A 22,078-nucleotide genomic window follows, 5' to 3' on the forward strand; every position below is an offset into this window, starting at 1 on the left:
TCCCAAGCTGAGATCAGAGCCCCATGATGCCAGGCCATGGGCACATTCATAGTAACAGAGACACTCACAGCCTAAGTAGACAAGACAGGCAAAGGTAGTGTTATCCCCATTTTACAGTGAACTACCCAAATTTGCATAGGCATCTATGTTAGAGCCAGGGACTGAACCCAGATTGGAGTCCCAGCTCTGCAGCATAGTCACCATCAGAGTGGGATAAAAGAATGCCCGATGAGGTTTGATCCCTGAGAATGTCAAACATACAATGGACCCCTCCGTTTTCAATGAAGGCCAGTACCTATATCTGATCAGAAAGACAGCACCCCCTCGTACCATGCTGGGGCATTCCTCCATTGCTCAGACTAAGAGAACAGTAGCACCTGCTAAATCACTAGCACTGCTCCCTGCAGCTCCCCTTTAGAGCAGTGATCCTCAGACTGAGGCTCAGGAGCCCCAAGTGGCTCTTCAATGTGTCTCCTGCGGCTCTTTGCAGCACATGGTATTAAAACACTGCGTGATTTCATTCTTAACCAATCAGGATGCTTTTACTGTGTTATTAACCAACTGTAGAATGTCAGTCATTTTGCTGTGAGAAGCATATATATAGGAATGAGTTTATTTTATTTATATTAAATGAAACAATGAATTCACACTACAGTGGCTCTTTTGGGTAATGTTGATCACTGATTTGGCTCCTGATTCACTGAGGTCTGAGTATCACTGCTTTCGAAGTTTCCCATCGAAGTACTGACCACCTCTGAGGCTACTTAGCTTGTGAAAGCCAAGTGTGCAGTTGGAAGGCAGATAGCCCTTCACTGACAAGAGTGCTCCTTACTGTGGGACTGTCCTGTTTGCTGAAAACAAGAGCCGGGAAGGATGCTGGAAGCTGTGTTTTCATGTTAGGGGTAAAGCTCACCCTCATGGAAGACAAAGTCCAAGCCGATGCTATTGTCCACGGCACAGCGTGCTTGCTGTGGCATAGTCTGGGTGCCAGAGTCTTCACAGTTCAACAACCCTGCTTGCTGAAGCCAGCGAACGGCACGACTTTAGAATGGGCTTCAATGCTGAGAAGCTGGGTTCTTCCCTTCTCAGGTTTTTATGATCAGTTCCACAGCTCTCCCAAAGGCCTGATCCAAAGTCCACTGGGGTCAACAGGAATGTTTCCACTGACTGCAGTAGGCTTTGTATCAGGCACAGTATAGAGACTGCTGAGAATGGCTTGGTGGTGGTTGAGATGGGGAGCTGCAGAGAGATAGGAGAGAGACCCACTAGCATTTCCTTCCCCATTCCTTCCCCTTCCAGGTCTATGCCTGGAATCTTAGCAGACTCTACGAGAGGGAAATCAAAGCTTTTTTCGAGCTGGCCAGAATGCTGCTGCTGGGAAGAACAAAGGAATGTAAGTGATTCAGTGCTGTGGGACAGAGATTGATTTGTAAGTGGGGTACACAGAGGAATTGTACCCCCATCCCCTTCCCCAAACTATCAGTTCCTTGGGTGGGTTTTCCCCTCTCATCTGTGGGTCAAGTCCTCAGCTGGTGCAAACTGGCAAAGCTCCATTGCCTGTAGAGGAGTTATGCTGATTTACACCAGGTGGACATTGTATGATCAAACAAACCTTTGCTGCAGGTTTTATTCAGTACTGCTTATTTGCTTTGGGGTCTTTGTGGCTTCCCCTCGAGGAATTCACAAATAAATCTCTGCTGTGGAGAGGCATAGGCATTTCTGCAGGCATCAGAGAGCCAGAGATGCAACGCTGTCTGTTTGTATGGTAGTGCAGGTGAAGCCCAGAACCATTCTGTGATACTAGTTTTTCCCTGAAGTGTGCTAACGTTTGCCAACCCTGCAAACACAAACGTATGCATAACTTTACTTAGGTGAACAGTGCATTGACTTTAATACACGGCTGATCAAAAAACTACAGCTTCCGTAAGGCATGGGAGAGCTCAGGCAGATGCAGAGATCAATATCAAAATGACCCCAAAACAAATTGTTTCATTTAGATTTTCCCAACAGAAAATAGAAAAAAAAATTAATCCAAGTCCACAACGTGTGGGGAGGAGTGGGGAGGAGTGTTGGGTGAATCCAAGAGTGCTGTGTCATGAATTGCTCCCTGCAATGGGAGGAAGCTGTTTGCACAGTGCTTCATATCGGTCTGATGGTTCAGTGACTGCTAAGCCATGCTGTTTCCCATTGCTGTCAGTGGCATGGATAGTAAGTAGTAATCTGCTGTGGTGGAGCTAACGTGAAATGAAAGGCACTTTCCATAGCTGTCAGACCTGCTGGTCTACATATATTTTACAACCTGCATTGAGGCATTAGAAACACATTGCTCCCACAGCATGGTTTGAGGGTGGAGGAATAATTCATTCCCGAGGGGCTCATTCCCGAGCCCCACTCCAGACCTTTGCACTGTTCCCACAATGATGGGCCAAAAAGCAGCCCCTCTTGGGCTGGCAAAGAGCCGGTGTGGCCCCTTCCCATTCTGCAGCCCCTGGTGTAAAGGTAATTCCCCCAGGGAAAAAATAGACATGGTTGGAATGCACTGCATCCCAGCAATCCCTACAGACCATAGCCAGCTGGGCTAGGAATGCTCTAAATTACACCAGGAGATAAACTGGCTCTAGGATCAGGTCGCCGCAGTAGTTTTAAACTCCTCAGCTGTTCCTAGGGTCCTCTCCAGTCATCATTTCCTCTCTGTCCCGTGGTCTGCGATGGAGTCTGTAAGGGGGGGCCAAGCGGCAATAGTGATTGTCCGTTTATGTAATAGCGCGCTACCGAACATGTGAACCAGTGCTTCCTCTTTGATTTTCTCCATCTCTTGCTATAAAATATTCCACCTGTGTCTTTTTGCTCCTGATTGGTCAGTGTTGTATTCTTTGGATAGGATCATTAGTGTAGTCACACTCTGGTGAGGCCGTCATCACCCAGAGACAAAGGGATAGAACAATGTCTAAAAGTGACACTGGAAACACCAACACAATGGCTCTGCTAGTGGAATTCCTGCTGGATCAGCCTGCTGGACATCAGCCTACCCACGTATACCTTTGCTGCTCTGCTGTGGTGTGAGATCCCCACCCCCGGCTCCCTTGGGTGGGCAAATATCCCATCATCCCTTCTGAATGCAGGTGTGCTCCTGCTTTCCTCTCTATACATCCTTGGTTTCTGAGTCACGTTGGGGTTTTGGTTTTCTTCCCCAAAGCGACACTTTCAACTAACCCCCACTTCTCTTTTGCTGCAGTCATGGTCTCCTTTCCATATTTCCATTCCCTTTACACAGCATCCATTTGACACTGGACTCATTTGGGAAGACTTGGCAGAACTACATTGTTCTTGGCTTTATTAGATCATTCCCACCCTCTTGATTCCCTGCCACTAGTCCCAGCTGCAGGCAGCAACCCTCTACCCTGTCTTCCAAATCTGCGTCCATGGTGCCTTCAGTCTACAAAACGTAACTGCCTGCACCTTTGCCAGGTCTGCCTTGAATTGTGGGAATCTTTCCAGGCATTTCCCAGCAACACATGACTTCAGTTATTTCACCTGCCATGGCTCCATCAGATTGTTTCCCCAAAGCTGAATGAACTCTTCCCGTTTCATGCTCAGCTGAATAACTGTGTTTTGATCCCAAAAGCTTTGGCGAAGTGATTATGAAAAGCACTTGTGTGCGCAAATGCAGACAAGGTGGCTCACCCATGCAGACTGTGTCTCAAAGCCTCCTCTCTCCTTGTGGTTGCTGTTCTCTGTTAGCTCACAAGCTCCACAGTGGCTCTCCTCCTCCCCCCATTGCTGGAGAGCTGTACTCCATATTCTACTGCACACCAGCGACTTGTCTCTAGTGGGGAGATCCTCACCCTGCTCCAATCCCAGAGCAGTGCATGGTGCACCACAGCCCCATAACCAGCAGAGGGCGGATTCTGGCACAGGCACTGTGGAAGACTACCATAAGGCTGCTTTCCTAAGACACTCTCTCCAGTCCCACCATAGAGGGTGTGTCCAGGGTGCAGCTGCATCACACAACACACAGGAGATTCTGGGCAGCTCTGTGACCCATAGGGCACCCTAGGGGAGTTGCTGTAAATTAGCCCCCTGGGGCTGTCTAAATTATTCCAGGAGCCTGCAGTCCCTGGAGGAACCCAGGATTAGCAAAGCTCAAAAGTGGCTTAAAGCCACTTTAGCCCCCTCTCTCCCCAGGCTGCAAGTTCTGTGCTGTGCCTCCTCGAGGAGCAGCACAGCATCTCACCCCAGTTCCCCATAGTCTCTTAGCATCCCCTTCTCCCATGTAACACACAAGATGTGTACAAACTCTGCCAGATGATCTAACAAGGATTGGAGCTATTATATTTCATGTGTTCAGCAAAACTGGAAGGGGAAGTTGAGATTATAGAGAGTTACTTGCTGAACTCAATATAGCTGTTTAAATTCATTTTCGGGATTACATCAGTACAGCATGTTAAGCCTTATAGAATGATTTCTTTAACAATTGGACTAGAATTAATGTTTATAAACAGTGCAATGTTGTTAGAGCACACTAGAGCACTGCCTTGCTGTATATACCCAGGTGAAAGGCACTGCAGAAATAGCTAAGATACCGGATCTGGGTGTAAGGGGACCCCATGCAGACATAAGGGACCATACAGATAGGGATTTTTCTGTAGAATGGGGGTCTATGGAATCATGAAGTGTAGCATTCTAAATTTAGCTGTAGAGCTGCCTTGGGAAAAAAGTATGTTAAATGAAATATTTAGATTTTTTGAAATTTTTTGTTTTTTGATGAAAAAAATCAAAATTTTTATTGGTTTATTTTGTTATGATGAGGAAGACATTCCCCTTTCCTTATTTTTAATGTTTAACGAGGGGAAGTAAAAAAGGAAGCAGAAGTCCTTCTGTCCCTTTCCCCCCCCCCCCCCATTTTTGGGAATGAAGGAGTAAGAAGAGGGAGTGGGATTTCTCTCACAATTTCCAAATGAAATGTGTTCAGGTGTTTTGTTTCAGAATGGTGTTGAAAAGTGAAAACATTTCAATCACTGGGAAATGTTCCTGTGAAAAAAAGTCATTGTCCTTGAAAAGCCATTTTGCAATGAAAAAGCTGTCAAAAAATTTCAACCAAGTCTATTACATGGAACGTTATGGGGGGTGGGTGTGAGGTGATGTTCCCCAACAGGACCAAGAATTGAGAGACGCCTCACCACTTACCTGCCATTAGCATGAAGGCATGTTGGCTGTGGATCAGCACCCTGAAACCACCAGCCTATAGCAGCATAAGCGCTGCCTTCCAGGCCCCTGCAGACCTTGCTCTCTCTGTACAGGTTAGTGGTAGGCACACACCAACCCCAAGTACTCGGAGTGTTCCATGCACCATCCAGCACCTTAATCACTGAACAAACAGACTTATCAGGCCGGCTATTCCCAAAGGAACATTACCCACCAGCTTGTAGGATTCAACTCAGGACCAGCACTTTGCATGACACTACAGCACTTAACTGTATTTATAGTGAAAACAAGAATGAGTTTATCAAAGTAACAGAAAGTAAGAATATTGGGAACAAGTAGTTACATGTAAAACAAAATTATAAACACACTTTCCAGAGACTAAACTTAACTAGCAGGTTAACCTCCTGGCTAAAGAAGTTTGATCTCACCCAATGTTCTTGTTAGCATTTTTTTCAAACCAAATCTGGTTGAGACCCCACTTTCATGAATGCAAAGATGCTGTCCCTTTTTTTCCTCAGTGAAGGGGGCCAGGCTGTCTTCTTTGTCTTCTAGAAATACCCCCAGAGTTTGTTGTCTTTTCCTATGGACAGGTTAACGCCCCCTTCCCCCATGGCTTCTTTGTTCCTGTATCTTCCTTTCCTGTTGATTTCACATCTGTTCCTTTACATACAAAGTCAAATGTTAATGGGCATCCATTGTGTTAACTTACAATGCTTAATTTACTTCCCGGACAGAGAGAGAAATGTTTCTTGCCTCCTGTCTGCAGGAACCGGTCTAAGGCATATGTGGTGACCTGCTTTTCGATTACATGCTTAAGAACATAATTTTCTGGAATAGATACGTAACTCCTTACATAGTACCCGTACATACTTTTCACAATGATATTGATGACTAGTGAGACACCGGCTTTCAACTGAGACCTCACATGACACTCTTTGATGAGCCAGCATGTACAATCCAGAATCAGGAGATTCCTGTAACTTATCTACATCCCCTTGTCAGTTGGTATTAAGGGGTTCTTGGGTCACAGGGCGTGAGCGTGCCAGACAGTGAACAGAAGCACCTGCCCACAACTGCTCACAGATATCTAATGAGACAGGATAGAGGTATATAAACTAACAAACGGTATAGAGAAAGTCAGATGCTTCTATTTACCCTCTCTCATACTCCAAGAGCAAGGTGGCATTCAATACAATTGAAAGGCTACACATTTAGAAATCAGAACAGGAAGTCCATTTCAGACAATATGCAGTTATCTGTGGATCTCATTGCCTCAAGATATTATGGAGGCCAAGAAGTAAGCAGGATTCAAGAAAGGCAGTGCTACTTATATGCAATATCTGTAGTTACACTAGGAAGGATAAAAATTCATAAGGGGTTGTATCAGGGCTGCCCCTTCCTGGGGTGCCCTCCTACACCTGGCTGCATCATGACCAGTGTGTCTGCCTCAGTTTCCCCTTCATTCACCCATAGAAAGGAATATAGTCTTTCAGTGTCCAGTGCAAAGACCCACCTCTAGGCATAATTTATTTATGAACAGTAAGCTGCAGAACCCTCATGATAAAACCATTCTTCCCAACCCCCAAAATACAACATGTTACAATCACAGAAAACTTCCATGCCCTCCTCCAGGGGCATCGTTTCCAGACCACCCACCCTAGAGTCAGTTTCCTAGCCTCTTCCCTCTTAAAGGGGAGTCAGTGAGAGGAATATAAAGGGACTCACACAGTAATGTATCTGGGGTGGGGAAAGTGTCCATCATGAAGGTTTCACACCTTCCTCTGAAGCATCTGGTACTGACTACTATCAGAGATATGCTGTTGGATTAGCTATACTGTTGGTCTGATCTGGTGTGATAATTCTCGTGTTCCTTAGGGATCAGCATTGCCATGAGCTGGGTATCTGGAGGCACTTTTTGGTCAAAACAGACACTGATGTGTAGGTGGTAGTGAGCTATAAAGTTTATTGACACAAGATTGGTATGAGCATATTACTGAGGATCAGTAGAGCAATCAATGAGGTGCACGAGTCTCTCTGGACTGGAACCACAATAATATAGCATAGCACTAGTTGGTTTCTGCTGCACTGGGGCATGGATCAAAAGCTTTACCCAAGGCAGTCAGCAAAGTCGCTGTGGCTTCCAGTGCAATTCCCCTTTTACAATTCCATGTGCTGTGTACAAGCCAGCCATTGGTATACTATCGTCATCCAAATGCCTGGAGTTACTATGCATCCAAATTGACCTGTGCCACATTTGAAGCCTTCATTATTTGTATTCTAGTAGCTCCCACAGGCCCCCCCAAGTGAAATCAGGGCCCCATTGCACTAGGGTTATTCATACACATAGTAAGAGATGGTTCTTGCCTACATAGGCAAGGCAGACAATGGGTATCATATCACAGTGGACTCCCCGCTGGCATATGCCCTCGTGGCTGGGCTACCCTCATCTAGCACCCCCCGCAGAGCATTGTTCCGGCCCTGCAGGGTCTACCTCTTCTCGGGTTTCAGCCCTCTAGTCAGGTCACTTATAGCCTCACCTCTTCCAGGGTATCAACATCTCCAATAGTGTCCAGCACAAACCTAGCCACTCATGAGAGCCTTTCTCCCCTCCTGGGCTCCTCTTCAATCCCGCTCTTCTGGGAACCTGCTACCCTGAAAGGCTTATCCTCAGCCTACCATGGGCTTAAGCTTTCAGTCTCTCTGGGTTCTGGCCAGCTCCCACTTCCTCTTTGGGAACACTGGCCCACAGCACTGTTTTCCCTAGAGCCTTGCCCCTGTTTGAGGGCCCACCACAGGACTAGCTCCCTCTGTAGCTTCCCCTGGTACCCTTTTCCCAGCAAGGAGGAACCCTAGGCCCCATCTCTTCTGTATCTCTTCCCTAAGCCTGGAGCTTCAATTCCAGTCTACCTCCAAAGCCATTTACCTGTGGGTTGGCCTTCTTTCAGACCCCCTCCAGGGATTGCTTTTACCCCTACTGCCCCCTGCATCAGGGTACAAACTTCCTCCTGAAGCAATCTGTTAGCCTTTTGTGCAAACCCTCTTTCAGCTGGGTCCCATCATTACTCAAGGCCACCTGATCCCACATCAATTAGGATCAGTTAGGAAGGTAGCTGGTCTTCACAGGCAGGGCTCAGCCTGGCTCCTCTTAAAGGGCCAGCCAGTCCATGATAGGCCTGGATTTCTCCCCATTTTACAGATGAGCCAGGGTAGCATCTCTGGCAGAGGTGGGAATTGAACTTGGGTCTCCTAAATGCCAGCATGAAGCCTCAGTCACCAGAGCATCCTTCTTTTTACTTAACCATGAGTATCTCAGTGATAGCTGGAGGAAGAGGTTCATGGCTCTGAGTGTCAAGGAGGGCTTGCCTAGCCGAACACTAAGGGTATGGTGACTGAATGAACCCCTACATTCACACCCTGCACAGTACTGTAATAATCTTTGTACAAAATATGCCTTGTGAGGTATCATTTGAAAACTAATAATTCCCTAGCCAATAATATCTTGGTGAAAGGTACATAGCAACATTGAATGTAAAGTTATGAATTCCCCCTGTATGATGTTAGCACATGTTCAAATCCATCTAGCCCTGGCTATGCAGAAGTTGTTAAACAACTCTGTCCTAACCAAAGAAATGTGTGTTTATCTCAATTTACATATTACATAGTAAACAGGGTGCTTGGGCAGCAAGAGGGGGTAAACCTGTTAAAGACAAAGGACAAGCTGATACCTCTGGCCAGGTGTAATCAAAGTTGATTGGCAGACACCTTAATGCAATATACATTCAAATAGATGGATTATAGTTTCGTAATTTTTTTCCATCCAATACAAACCCAGCTGAAAGCATTTCGCTAATTTACCCTTTGGATTTTAGGTCTTTTGAAAAATCTGGTCCTGGTGCACTTTTAGCCACATCCCTTACCCCAGGGACCCAGTAACCACCCTTTTGTCAAGAAGCCAGACCGCACAGCTCCCTCCATTTTGTTTATGCAAGAGTGTTCCACCAATGTCACCTGTAAGGTGGGGAGGTGATATTCTGGTCAGATCCAATTTACCTTGCTGCAGCTTGCATAATCCAGTGGAAACTTTCTAAAGCTGTTCTGTGACTCACCGAGAAGGAGCTAGATTTATCAGCTGCGATTCTGCAACCAGCCAATCCAGGGGAGCTGGGATTCCGCTTTGGTTCACCTGAGTCACATTGTCTAAACTAGGTAGTTAAAAGAGAGAGAGACCTTGCCTCTTAGTTACTCTGATGCACAGCCACAGCATTTCCTGAGGTAACTTTGCCAATTTTCTCATACAAAGAAGAAATCCTGCAAAGAAGTGATGAACATGCTGGCAGAGAGCCATGAGAATTAGGGTATGTCTACACCCAGCCGCTAGTTCGGCGGCTGGGAATCGAAGTTCTGGGTTCGACTTATCGCGTCTTGTCTGGACGCGATAAGTCGAACCAGGAAGTGATCGCCGTCGACTGCGGTACTCCAGCTAGACGAGAGGAGTACCGCGGCATCGACGGGGGAACCGCGGCGTCGACGGGGGAGCCTGCCTGCCGCGTGTGGACCGAGGTAAGTTCGAACTAAGGTACTTCGAACTTCAGCTACGTTATTCACGTAGCTGAAGTTGCGTACCTTAGTTTGAATTGGGGGGTAAGTGTAGACCAAGCCTTAGCAATGGGGACAGCAAACAGCGTGAGCCGAGGTTTACCAGATGCTGTGGTCAGATTCGGTTTCCTGAAGAAAGGCAAACACACTTATTTAAATAAAAGAATTAGCAAAACCAGTACAGAAGGCAAAGAGACCACCATTTCCACTCAGCATAGTAACTGATGGGTTCCAAGCAGGTGCTTTTAATGCTGTGGGGTAATAGAAAGCAAAGCTTGTCTTTGCCAGCAGCACTGCGGCTATTAAAAATGGAGAGACCTGCTGGGTGGGGAGTTAGCTTTATTATTTGAGAAGCCCTTTATGAAAAGAGACTCATTAAAAATAATAAAGGATGGTATCGGTTATGAGTTACAGCAGGGCTGTATAATCCTGGTTTTGTAATTTATATCGGTGATTTCCTTTTAGCGGTTCACCGATCTTTTTTCAATGGCTGTATACATGTAATAAAAAGCTAGTAATTAAAATAATGACAGGAAACAAAGTCTCTGGGAAACCAATTGTGGTTACAGCAGGAGTCTTTGAGGGCTTTGTACCTGGCATGAGGCTGCAGGGAATCATCCACGGGTGCGTAGTTCATCTTGAGGCAAGATGATCTCATTGCTAAGGCACTGGCCTGGGAATCTGTGTTCTGTTCCAGCTCCGCCAGAGACCTTCGTTGTGAACATGGGCAAGTCTATAGGCTGAAAGTGGCTGCTGATTGGGGTGCACAGCAGGATGCTCCAGTTGTTGTTGGAATAATTGCTGTAGCACATCAGTGTTGTTCAGTCTCTCCTGTCTCCAGGCATATATTGCTAAAGTCCTGTCTGAACTAGGGGATATTTTTTTAAAAATCTGCTCTCACTGGTGCAATGCTTAAAATGGCAGTGAGAACTGGCAGCCCATCTACTGCAGAGCTCTCGGCATTGCTGGAACTGAACTCATGTTAATGATGGTGGGAATTTTTAGAAAAAAAGGCTAACTTGGCTTCCAAATCTTTGCCTGTTGTATCCATCTGCTTCTGAAGAGGGCACATCTCGTACCCCACCCTCTGTCACTCTCTACACAGATTTACCCAGGATATCTTGGAAACGCTGCAGGAGCAAAAAGGAAGAAAAAAGATGAGGGGGACTGTGTCTCATGCAAGCTCATGCTCCCATATCATTGCTTACAGAGCTCAGAAACGACTTCCAGTGTCTGCATCTCTACATTACTAACCTGTGCTTGGCTCAGAAAATCAGGAACATACTGCCTCAAATACAGTAGTGGCTGACAATAACGGATACCATAGGAGAAGTCAACCAACCTCATCACTAGAGCTAGTCCAAAGAATACTGATGGAACTTTTTTCTTTTCTTTTGTGGAATACGGTGAAATTGATCTGTTTTGCAGAGAGGGTTCGATTTTGACAAAGTTCTGATGAAACCCTGGTAGCATTCCATTGGAAACCTGCCTCGCTTCCTGACAGCTTGCCTGTCTGGCTCTTTGGCAGCCCATCTCTGGAAGCCTTTGGAATCCCGACTCCAAGGCTTGTGGCTTCTCAGTAGCATGGGATCCCAGGGTATCTAAGGCCAGGAGGACTGCCCCAGCCAGGGCCTCATTCCCTTTCAGGCAGAATTTTGAAATGTTTGGTTTTCGTTCCAAATGGGAACAAAACCAGATTTCAAAATACTGAAATCCTCTGCAGCACAGAATTGCTGTAGTCTGTACAGCGCCAGTGGCGGCTCCAGGCACCAGCGCTCCAAGCACGTGCCTGGGGCGGCAAGCAGCGGGGGGCGACCTGCGAGGGCAACAGTCAGGCAGCCTTCGGCCGCTTGCCTGCGGGAGGTCCTCCGGGCCCGCGGATTCGGCGGCAATTCGGCGGCGGTTACGCCAAATCCGCGCGACTGGTGGACCTCCCGCAGGCATGCCGCCGAAGGCAACCTGTCTGCCGTGCTTGGGGCGGCAAAAAAGCTAGAGCCGCCCCTGTACAGCACTGCTCATTCCCAGTGTAGCTAGCCATTTGTGCAATGCTAATAGATCAGTGGCTTCATGTGGAGTGACCTGACACTGAGGAAGAGAAGGTGGCCAGGGAGGTGAGACAGAATCCCCCCTCCCCCCTCCACACACAGATTAACCCACAAAGGCACCCATATTTTGTCAGATCTCCTTTGCTGATGGGAAACAGAGAATCCCACTGGAGATTCCTTCGGTAAAAGCAGATTGCACTCTGCAGCGGTGGCGTCCCCGAGTTTCCTGTGCACTGCGCTACAGAGATACGGATCTGGGTAATCTCTTATTGAAAGTACTGTATTCCCCGATAGAGGGAATCCCTCCCAGTGTTGTGGATTCACAGGAGAAGTCAGCAGTTCCTGCTTATAGCCGGGAGTCCCCATTTTTGAGCAAGCCTGGATGCTTGCCCTATGTAATACAGCACCATACAGGGGCAGCAACGCAGGGCTGCAGTTGCCCAGTGAAATGATTGAGAGCCTGAAGCGCTAGGTTATACTTGCTCTCAGGGGTGAAAGTAACTTAAAGGACTTACCGGAACGCCGAAGTCCTGAGTGGGGGTGTGGCCTCAACCAGAAGAGGCGTGGCCTCAACCAGAAGAGGCGGGGCCTTTCAAGATTTAAAGGCCCTGGGGCTCCGGCTGTGGCTGGGAGCCCCAGGGCCTTTAAATCACCCTGGAGCTATCAGCTGCAGAGGTGGCTGGGAGCCCTGGGGCTCAGGAGCGAATTAAAGGGCCCGGGGCTCTGGCCACCGTGGCGCTCCGGGCCCTTTAAATCACCTTGGGAGCCTGGCTGCCGGAGCTCCGGCAGGGATTTAAAGGGCTCGCGGCTCCTCGCAGCGGCTGGAGCCCTGGGCCCACTAAATCACTGCCGTGGAAGCCGGTCCAGTCCGGCACAGCGTACTGGCTCTTACTGGTACGCCGTACCGGACCGGACTCGCTTACTTTCACCTCTGCTTGCTCTATTCCATTATTTTCCTTGCTCTTCCCTGCCCTCAGTAGGAGGGTGTTGATTTCCCTTGGATTGCAACAAGAATTTTTCAAGACAGGAAATTAAGGCCTGTAAAAAAGAATGGCTAGAAGACTGAACCCCAGTATCAGTCTGCAGTCCACACCTACCACAGCACATCCATAATGTGACACAGTGATAAAGCAATCTCCCAGTCACACCCTATGTCTCACTGTCTATTTGTCTCAACTGGCTCTTGTGGCACTGGATTCTTTGGGCTGACTGCATGCTGCATAAAGAATTATTTCCATCTATTGGTTCTGAATGTACTGCCCTTTGATTTCAAGCATCCCCTTGTTCTCATGTTATGGAGTAAGGTTAAAAAAAGGAACTGAACAGTTTTCACTTAGCTATCACTGAATAGTTCTATCTTCTATCCATTCTTTTTTCCAGGCTTTAATTTCCTGTCTTGAAAAATTCTTGTTGCTATTTTTTTTTAAATGAAGTAAAATGTCATTGCTTTATCATCCTCTTTATGCAGAGAGTGGTTGAAAAGATTTTGTGTCGTGTTAGAAAATTCTTTTGGTGATTTTTGCAAAACTGAAATAATAGGGTTTTGGGGGGTTTTGTCATTTATTGAGACAGAGAGATAGATAAGCAAGGCTTGCCCAGATCTCTAATTACCCTTGTTGTCCTTCTCTGAACGTTTAGAACCTCGGCTAAATCTTTTCCAAAGAAAGGTGGCTGCACTCATCCTGTGTGCAGAAAGGGCAGGACTCTGAGACAGTTACTCTAGGTGTCCCAGATTTTTAAAGCTAGCTCCTCAACTGGCATAAATCAGCATAGCACCATTGATGTTAGTGGAGTTGGGTTGATTTTTTTAGGGCTGGCTGGAAAGTGTTAGTTTTATTCACGCAGAAAGTTTCAGTGAAAACAAACAATTTTTTGTTTGGTTTTTTGTTGACATTTTCAGCAGAAAATTTTAACTTTTTGTCCCAAAACTGCCAAAACAATATAAATTTTGGGCCAAAAACTGAAAAGATGTTCAGTTTTCAGATGAATATTTTCAGTTTTACGTCAATCAAAAAAAACTGAGGAAAGCAGTAACTTTCCATTAAAATTGTTTGATCTAAAACCCTATTCTCCATCAAAAAAAGTTCTGATGGAAAATTTTCAACCGGTTTTATTGATTTATACCAACTGGAGGATCCATAGCATCCAGGATTTCTCATTCCCAGATTTTCCTACATCTGTACTACTATTGAGTAGTAAGGGGACAAGCGGCACTGGAAGGAGACCAGTAGATGAGAAGGGGAGAGAGAAGAGAAGGGTGATAACAGGAGAGAGAGAGAGAAATGAGACCACAATAGGACGTCCATCGGAATCTGTGTCTCGTGTCAATCAGGCAGTAAGGGCTGGTTTCCATAAAGCCAACTGGGCCATATGGAAGCAGCAGGTGTAACAGGGAAGGGCTGAATCACCTGACAGTAACATCAGAGAACAAATGCGGTCTATGAGAGTTGAGAGTTAAGCTTATGACCATAGGTGAAAGCCTTGTGCAGAATAGGTGGGAGATCCCTTCTTCAACTTTCTACTCCCTTGTTTACATCCCTTTCAAAGTTGCAGTAAGACTTACGCATTCTCACTCCTGGTCCCCCCTGACTATTTTAATATGGCTGTCCCACTGCCTAGAGTACTCTGATTCAATTCAACTTATACCCAGATCCTCCCATCATGTATGCCTGGTTGGCTGAGTGAGTGGATAGATAGCTATAGGTGATCATCTCTATGGTTGACATGTTGATTATCCATGGCTACTGTGTCACAGCTTGGAGGGGGAGAGGAGCAAAGAGACACAGGTGTGACGAAGTGGGACTGTTCTTAATGTATCCGCTGAATACTGTGTGGGTGCCTCAGTTTTCCATATGCATTTCTTAAGTCTCCAGTGTGTATAAATGGCCGACAATCTGTCTCCTGGCAACAAATGGCCAGGGCCCTTCCCCCCTTGCAAGGGGATAGCTAAAGGTGAACAAAGAGATCAGGTGACCTCCTGGCCTGGGAAAGAGACAAAGGCCAGAAAGGAGGGGCTGGAGGGGGTTGCAGTTTGGAGCTGGCTGGGGACGGGGAGTGAGTGCAGACATGGGTGTCTGGCTCGCTGTGCCCCAGAATGGACCCAGCTGAGGGATCCCGTTCTATGTACCTACAAGCTCTGTTTTAGACCGTGTTCCTGTCATCTAATAAACCTCTGTTTTACTGGCTGGCTGAGAGTCACGTCTGACTGCGAAGTTGGGGTGCGTGCAGGACCTCTGGTTTCCCCAGGACCCCACCTGGGCGGACTCGCTGTGGGAAGTGCACGGAGGGGCATATGCTGAATGCTCCAAGGTCAGACCCAGGAGGTGAAGCTGTGTAAGCTTCTTACCCTGAAGACAGTCTGCTCCGAGGGACAGGAGGCTCCCCAAAGTCCTGACTGGCTTTGTGGGGAGCAGTTCCAGAGCATCGCCTGGGAACTCCGTGCATGGCTACTGTGTAACGGCTTGGAGAGGGAGAGAAGCAAAGAGACACAGGTAAATACAAAAGCCTGCAGAAGTTATGTCTGTTCCAGGTTTTCAAGAAGGTCTAGACAAGCAGGTGGCCTGTGGGAGCAGACAGCACCCTCAGTTCTGTCTCGCTGACAGCGGAGAAGGGGAAGAGGATGAACTGGACAGAGGAAATGTTGTCAAAGTAAGGAACTGAGAGTTAATAGAAGAAGATGGGACTTATGTTTTAGAAAGGTGGCTATGGAATATGCACAAATTCAATACTCCTCCCTTCTGTCCATGAATTAATGGAGCAGAGTTGTTCTCTACCTGTAACAGGCGCAGATTGCCTAAGCACATACTTCAGGCACTGGTCTTCTAGGCGCTACATGGAGTCTATGTCAAGGGGACACAAATCAAATGTGGTTTTTTGTTGTTGATGATGTTGTGTAGGGGTTGTTTTTTTAACTGAACAAAGAGAATGAGGCAACCTGCTTCTTCTCCGACCCTAGCTCGGTGTTTGTGAGAGAGCTCTCTGATTGTGACACCCACAAGTAGATTCCAGGCGGGGGGTTCCCAACATAGGTGTGTGGAAGGATGGAGTCGGGGCTCTGAGCTGAACTCCTGCATGATAGCATACATGTCTGGGGGCAGCACAGAGGAGGATTAATCAAGAGCACCTCCTAGTTACTATCAAAACATACAGTGGATGTGGCATCTTAAAGAGGGACAAGGGCATGATCAGGTCACCTAACATAGAGTCACTTGAGAATAGAGCTGGGCAAACATTTTCAGTCGAAAAGCGCAGATTTGATGGCACCAAAACATTTTGTCAATTTCATGCTAGTTTCACCCAATTGTTTGTCAGAAAGAAAACCTAAAAAAATTCCAAAAAAAAAGTCAGAATGAAACATTTCAATATTTTGGTTCAAAAGGACTTTTTGTTTCCAAGTTTCCTTTAATTTTATTTTTTTAATTAAAAATGTTTAAAAATGGAAACATTTAATTCAACCCCAATTTTTTTTCCAATTTACCAAAAATTCAGAAAAAAAACCTGTTTTCAGTTCAACCTAAAACAATCTTTTATAATTTTTCAGAATTAACAACAAACCGAAAAAATCCATTATTCACCCAGCTCTCTATGAGAAGCACAATTCCAGACTGGAGATGTAAAATGGGGGCAGGCTCTCAGTCACACAGACTCCTGGAGAACTTGCTGCACTTTTAGCCTCCAAACCTTTGCCTGTGGTTTTTCCCGAATCCCCTGCTTGGCCTGCAGCAGGCCACAGTGTCATTTATTCCATGCTGCTGAGATCAAACTGGGTACCACACTGGCCATGTTTACAGATCCAGCCAGGGTAAAATTTGCTCCAGATTAAAAGGCTTCATGTACAGTAGATCTGGGAATGCCGAAACAGTGTGGCAATTAGCACAGCAATACTCTAAATGCTCCTGCTGTTGCCTGGTAGTAGTGACCGTGAAGCTCTGGGGACAGGAGGAAAGACTGAGGCATGCTAGGTGGGAGACAGTATTTAACAATGTGTGTAATGTATCTGATTGTTTCTAAGCAGATGCTGGAGCAGGTGTTGAGGGAGCTGCAACCCCTGTGCATTGCGGAGCAGAGGTTTATTGAGAAATTCTTTATGCTGAGTCAGGATGCTGCAGACCAAGAGGGGCTGGGGGTAAGTCAGCTAAGTGAGCCATTGATCCTACCATGAGAGAGTTAACCTTTGGGAGCAAGGAGCTGAGATTAACCTGATGCTTGAGCAATTTCTTATCTAACTTAGCATCTCTATGACTGTGTCCCTAAGCTTGTATATGGAGTTGTAGTGTGAAGCACTACTACTTCTGCTGAGTTGACACATAAAATTTATCTTCTACCGTCCAAGTGGGAGAATGGAAGTCTCTCAAGAGGAATGGTACTCTCCCTCCCCCCCATTCTTTCTTTCAGCTACCTGCCACAAGCAAGGGAGGGAAGGATGTAGCGTTTCCTGAGAAGTCTCATTGGCCCAAGACTAAGACCGAGTACGTGGATGATAAGTGATCTGTCGTGCCTGGAATTCCTGGGAGTTTGTGTCTGAGGAATTGGCTGCACATGACAAGGGGTTTTTGTCTCATGACTGTGGTGATTTCATACCTCTCCACCCTTCATCAGGCATTTCAAGGGACACACCCCAACAGCACGCATTTGTGCAGCGCCTAGCACAATGGTCTTCTGGTCCATGATAAATTTATGGAGAAGATGGTATGATGAGATTGCCTACAGTAGCATATGGCCCATCCATGACTGCTATTAGCATATATTGCCAGTGGCTGCTTATGGGACACTAGATGGGGAGGGCTCTGAGAATTCATTCCCAGGTGTCTGGCTGGTGGGTCTTGCCCGCATGCTCAGGTTCTAACCAATCACCATATTTGGGGTCAGGAAGGAATTTTCCCCCAGGTCAGAGTGGCAGAGACCCTAGGGTTTTTCACCTTGCTCTGCAGCATGGGGCAGGGGTCACTTGCAGGTGTGAACTAGAGTACATGGTGGATTCTCTGTAACTTGAAGTCTTTAAATCAAGATTTGAGGACTTCAGTAACTCAGCCAGAGGTTATTTGACTATTACAGCAAATGCTATGAGGTTAGAGCTCCTAAGCACTACTGTAATACAAATAACAGACAGACAGCCTGCATCTTAGTGGAGTATTTGGACATGCAAAGTAGATCTATCATTTTTGTCCCCTCTGTGGCAGTGACCTGGGAGCAGAGCTGGTTAGAAAATAGAATTTACGTTCCATGGGAAATTGACACTTTGAAATTTGCTTTCATTCTGAATCGGAACGAAAGTTGAAATTTACCACACAAATTCCAAAAAAAAATTGTATTTGGAATGATCAAATGTTTCATTCCAATGATGTCAAAACATTGTAATAAAAGAAGAGCTCGTTGTAGCTCAAAAGCGTGTCTCTTTCACCAGTAGAAGTTAGACCAATAAAAGATATCACCTTGTCTATTACATACAAATACCCATAACGTTAAATATAATCCAGTACACTCCCACTTATCCAAATGCCCTTTATCCAAAAATCCTAATTATCTGAATCCACAGTGTCTCCCGTGTAGCCCTAGAGTTAATCATCCACTCATAACTTCTCAATTAGCCTCTTAGCACCTGTTAGTGCTAATCAATGACTTTGTATTGCAGCTACCTGCAGTTATTGAGGCCTTGGCTACACTTGCGAGTTGCAGCGCTGTAAAGCCGCCCCCAGCGCTGTAACTCACTCCCCGTCCACACTGGCAAGGCATTTGCAGCGCTGTATCTCCGTGGTTGCAGCGCTGCATGTACTCCACCTCTCCGAGAGGAATAGCGAGTGCAGCACTGCCGCTGCGGCGCCAGTGTGGCCGCCCAATGCGCTGTGAATGGCCTCCAGAATTATTCGGCAGTATCCCACAATGCCTGTTCTAGCCACTCTGGTCATCAGTTCAAACTCTACTGCCCTGGCCTCAGGTAACCAACCATGTGACCGACCCTTTACATTCCCCGGGAATTTTTAAAATCCCCTTCCTGTTTGCTCAGCCCGGCGTGGCGTGGAGTGCTATCAGCGAATCTTTCCAGGTAACCATGCCTCCACGCGCCAAGCGAGCCCCAGCATGGAGCAATGGCGAGTTGCTGGACCTCATCAGTGTTTGGGGGGAGGAAGCTGTACAGTCCCAGCTGCGCTCCAGCCGTAGGAATTACGATACCTTCGGGAAGGTATCAAAGGACATGATGGAAAGGGGCCATGACCGGGACCCCCTGCAGTGCAGGATTACAGTGAAGGAGCTGCGGAGTGCCTACCGCAAAGCCCGCGATGCAAACGGCTGCTCGGGTGCTCCCCCCGCGACCTGCCAATTCTACAAAGAGCTGGATGCGATACTTGGGGTTAACCCCACCTCCACTCCGAGCACCACCATGGACACTTCAGAGCCGGTGTGGGGGGGGGAGGAGGACGAGGAGGAAAACGGGAGTGATGGTGGTGGGCCTGATGGAGACACCCCGGAATCCCTGCAGCCATGCAGCCAGGAGCTCTTCTCGAGCCAGGAGGAAGGTAGCCAGTCGCAGCGGCCGGTACTTGGTGGAGGACAAACAGAAGAGCAGGATCCCGGTAAGCAGTTTTTTTTTTTGGGAAGGGATTTTTTCGGTGCGGGCTCTTTGGGAGAGGAGGGTTAGGCATGCATGCCTAGATGCGGAATAGTGCATTGATGTGGTTTATCACATCGCAGTAATCGGCCTCGGTAATCTCCTCGAATGTCTCATCCAGAACGTGTGCAATGCGTTTGCGCAGGTTTATTGGGAGAGCCGCCGTGGTCCTTGTCCCAGCCAGGCTAACGTGTCCGCGCCACTGTGCCGCGAGGGGAGGAGGGACCATTGCTGCACACAGGCAAGCTGCATATGGGCCAGGGCGGAAGCCGCATTGCAGTAGAATACCCTCCCTTGCTTCCCAGGTCACCCTCAGCAGCGAGATATCATCCAGGACGAACTCCTGTGGAAAATGTTGGGACAGTGTTCAGTGTAGGTGCCCCCTGAAGCAGTTGGCTCTCCCCAAGGCACAGAAACCCAGAGGACAGTGCAGCCCTGAAACAATCAGTCCCCTTTACTCACCATTGTGAGGCTCCCGTGGGATATGTGTGCTCTGTTTCAGACGGGAAAATTATGCTATTGTGTAGACCCTGTGTGTTTTCTACTCCTTAAGTGTGGGGGGGATCATTACTCTGTCTGGTATGAACAATGCTGCCTCTGTTAAATGTTGCATTTTGCCTATACAGCTGCATCAACCTTGAGACCTCAGCCGTCCCTCTTATCGCCTGCTCAGAGACTGCAAAGACTCAGGAAGAGACCGCGAAAAAGCAAAGAAGACATGCTGCAAGAAGTGATGCGGCAATCTATTAAAGAGAATGAGAAAGCACAGGACTGGAGGGAGAGAGAAAGCAGGATCTGCCAGGAAAATGCAGCGCACCGGCGGCAAAGCACCGCGCACCGGCAGCAAAGCACTGATAGGCTCATAAGCATCCTGGAGCGCCAAGCAGATGCTATCCAGGAGCTGGTAGCCATGCAGAAAGAGGAGCAGTACCGCAAACGCCACCCCCCCCTACAGCCCTTGTCCCAAAACTCTTTCCGTTGTGCCCCACTGTCACCTCCAACCCACTTTCCCCAACTTCCATGTTCTTCACGCTACCCGCTGCCTCCAACACCAGTATCTTCACCACCCAGCCCTGAAAACCACGACCCTTACCCTCTGCACTCAACCCCCATCACCATGCAGTATAGCTATCCTGAAGTGCAGCACTCACTGCACAGCACACCAGACAGGACATATGCGAATCTGTGATTGTACTGTTCCCCACTCCACCCCCTTGTTTCTTTTCAATAAATAATTTTTTTTCTTTTCAATAAATGGATTCTTTGTCTTTGAAAACATTCTTTATTATTGCATAAAGTAAAAGAGTCTGCTTGTCTGCTAAGCAGACACTGATTCCTAAAGATTGGAACTACTGCACTTCACTCCTGTGCAGGGCACCAGATATCACTGCTGGTTTTCAGCCTCAAATTGCTCCCTCAAGGCATCCCTAATCCTTGCAGCCCCGCGCTGGCCCCCTGTAATAGCCCTGCTCTCTGGCTGTGCAAATTCAGGCTCCAGGTGTTGAACCTCGGAGGTCCATGCCTGAGTGAAGCTTTCACCCTTCCCTTCACAAATATTATGGAGGGCACAGCACGCAGATATAACCGCGGGAATGCTGTTTTCAGCCAAGTCCAGCTTCCCATACAGAGATCGCCAGCGGCCCTTTAAACGGCCAAAGGCACACTCCACAGTCATTCGGCACCGGCTCAGCCTGTAGTTGAACCATTCCTTGCTGCTGTCAAGTCTCCCTGTGTAGGGTTTCATGAGCCACGGCATTAACGGGTAAGCGGGATCTCCAAGGATCACAATGGGCATTTCAACTTCCCCTACCATGATCTTCCGCTCTGGGAAAAAAGTCCCGGCCTGCATCTTCCTGAACAGCCAAGTGTTCCGAAAGATGCGTGCGTCATGCATCTTTCCGGGCCAGCCTGTGTTAATGTCAATGAAATGCCCACGGTGATCCACAAGCGCCTGGAGAACCATAGAGAAATACCCCTTCCGATTAACGTACTCGGATCCTAGGTGGGGTGGTGCCAGAATAGAAATGTGCGTCCCATCTATCACCCCTCCACAGTTAGGGAACCCCATTTGTGCAAAGCCATCCACTATTTCCTGCACGTTACCCAGAGTCACGGTTCTTCTGAGTAGGATGCAATTAATGGCCTTGCAAACTTGCATCAACACGATTCCAACGGTCGACTTTCCCACTCCAAACTGGTTTGCGAACGACCGGTAGCTGTCTGGAGTTGCCAGCTTCCAGATTGCAATAGCCACCCGCTTCTCCACTGGCAGGGCAGCTCTCAATCTCGTGTCCTTGCGCCGCAGGGTGGGGGCGAGCTCCTCACACAGTCCCATGAAAGTGGCTTTTCTCATCCGAAAGTTCTGCAGCCACTGCTTGTCATCCCAGACTTCCATGACGATGTGATCCCACCACTCAGTGCTTGTTTCCCGAGCCCAAAAGCGGCGTTCCACGGTGCTGAGCATGTCCGTGAATGCCACAAGCAATTTCGTGTCGTACGCGTTACGCGGCTCGATAGCATCGTCGGACTCCTCACCCTCACTCTCACTGTCACTTTGGATCTTAAGGAATAGTTCGACAGCCAAACGTGACGTGCTGGCGAGACTCGTCAGCATACGCCTCAGCAG

The 22,078-nt window shown here is 47.6% G+C and overlaps 1 protein-coding gene across 1 annotated transcript in view; it reads left to right on the forward strand.

The window, feature by feature from the left end:
* LOC135883718 (exocyst complex component 1-like) overlaps window positions 1-22,078 on the forward strand; it is a 58,117-nt gene that overhangs the window by 25,232 nt on the left and 10,807 nt on the right. Inside the window, exons 9-12 of the mRNA XM_065410957.1 lie at window positions 1,300-1,393; window positions 15,376-15,494; window positions 16,861-16,971; window positions 17,241-17,314. Of these exons, the coding sequence (XP_065267029.1) occupies window positions 1,300-1,393; window positions 15,376-15,494; window positions 16,861-16,971; window positions 17,241-17,314 (398 nt within the window). The remainder of the gene's footprint in view (window positions 1-1,299; window positions 1,394-15,375; window positions 15,495-16,860; window positions 16,972-17,240; window positions 17,315-22,078) is intronic.

The sequence above is a fragment of the Emys orbicularis genome, chromosome 9, assembly GCF_028017835.1.
Source record: "Emys orbicularis isolate rEmyOrb1 chromosome 9, rEmyOrb1.hap1, whole genome shotgun sequence".
Classification (NCBI taxonomy): Eukaryota; Metazoa; Chordata; order Testudines; family Emydidae; genus Emys; species Emys orbicularis.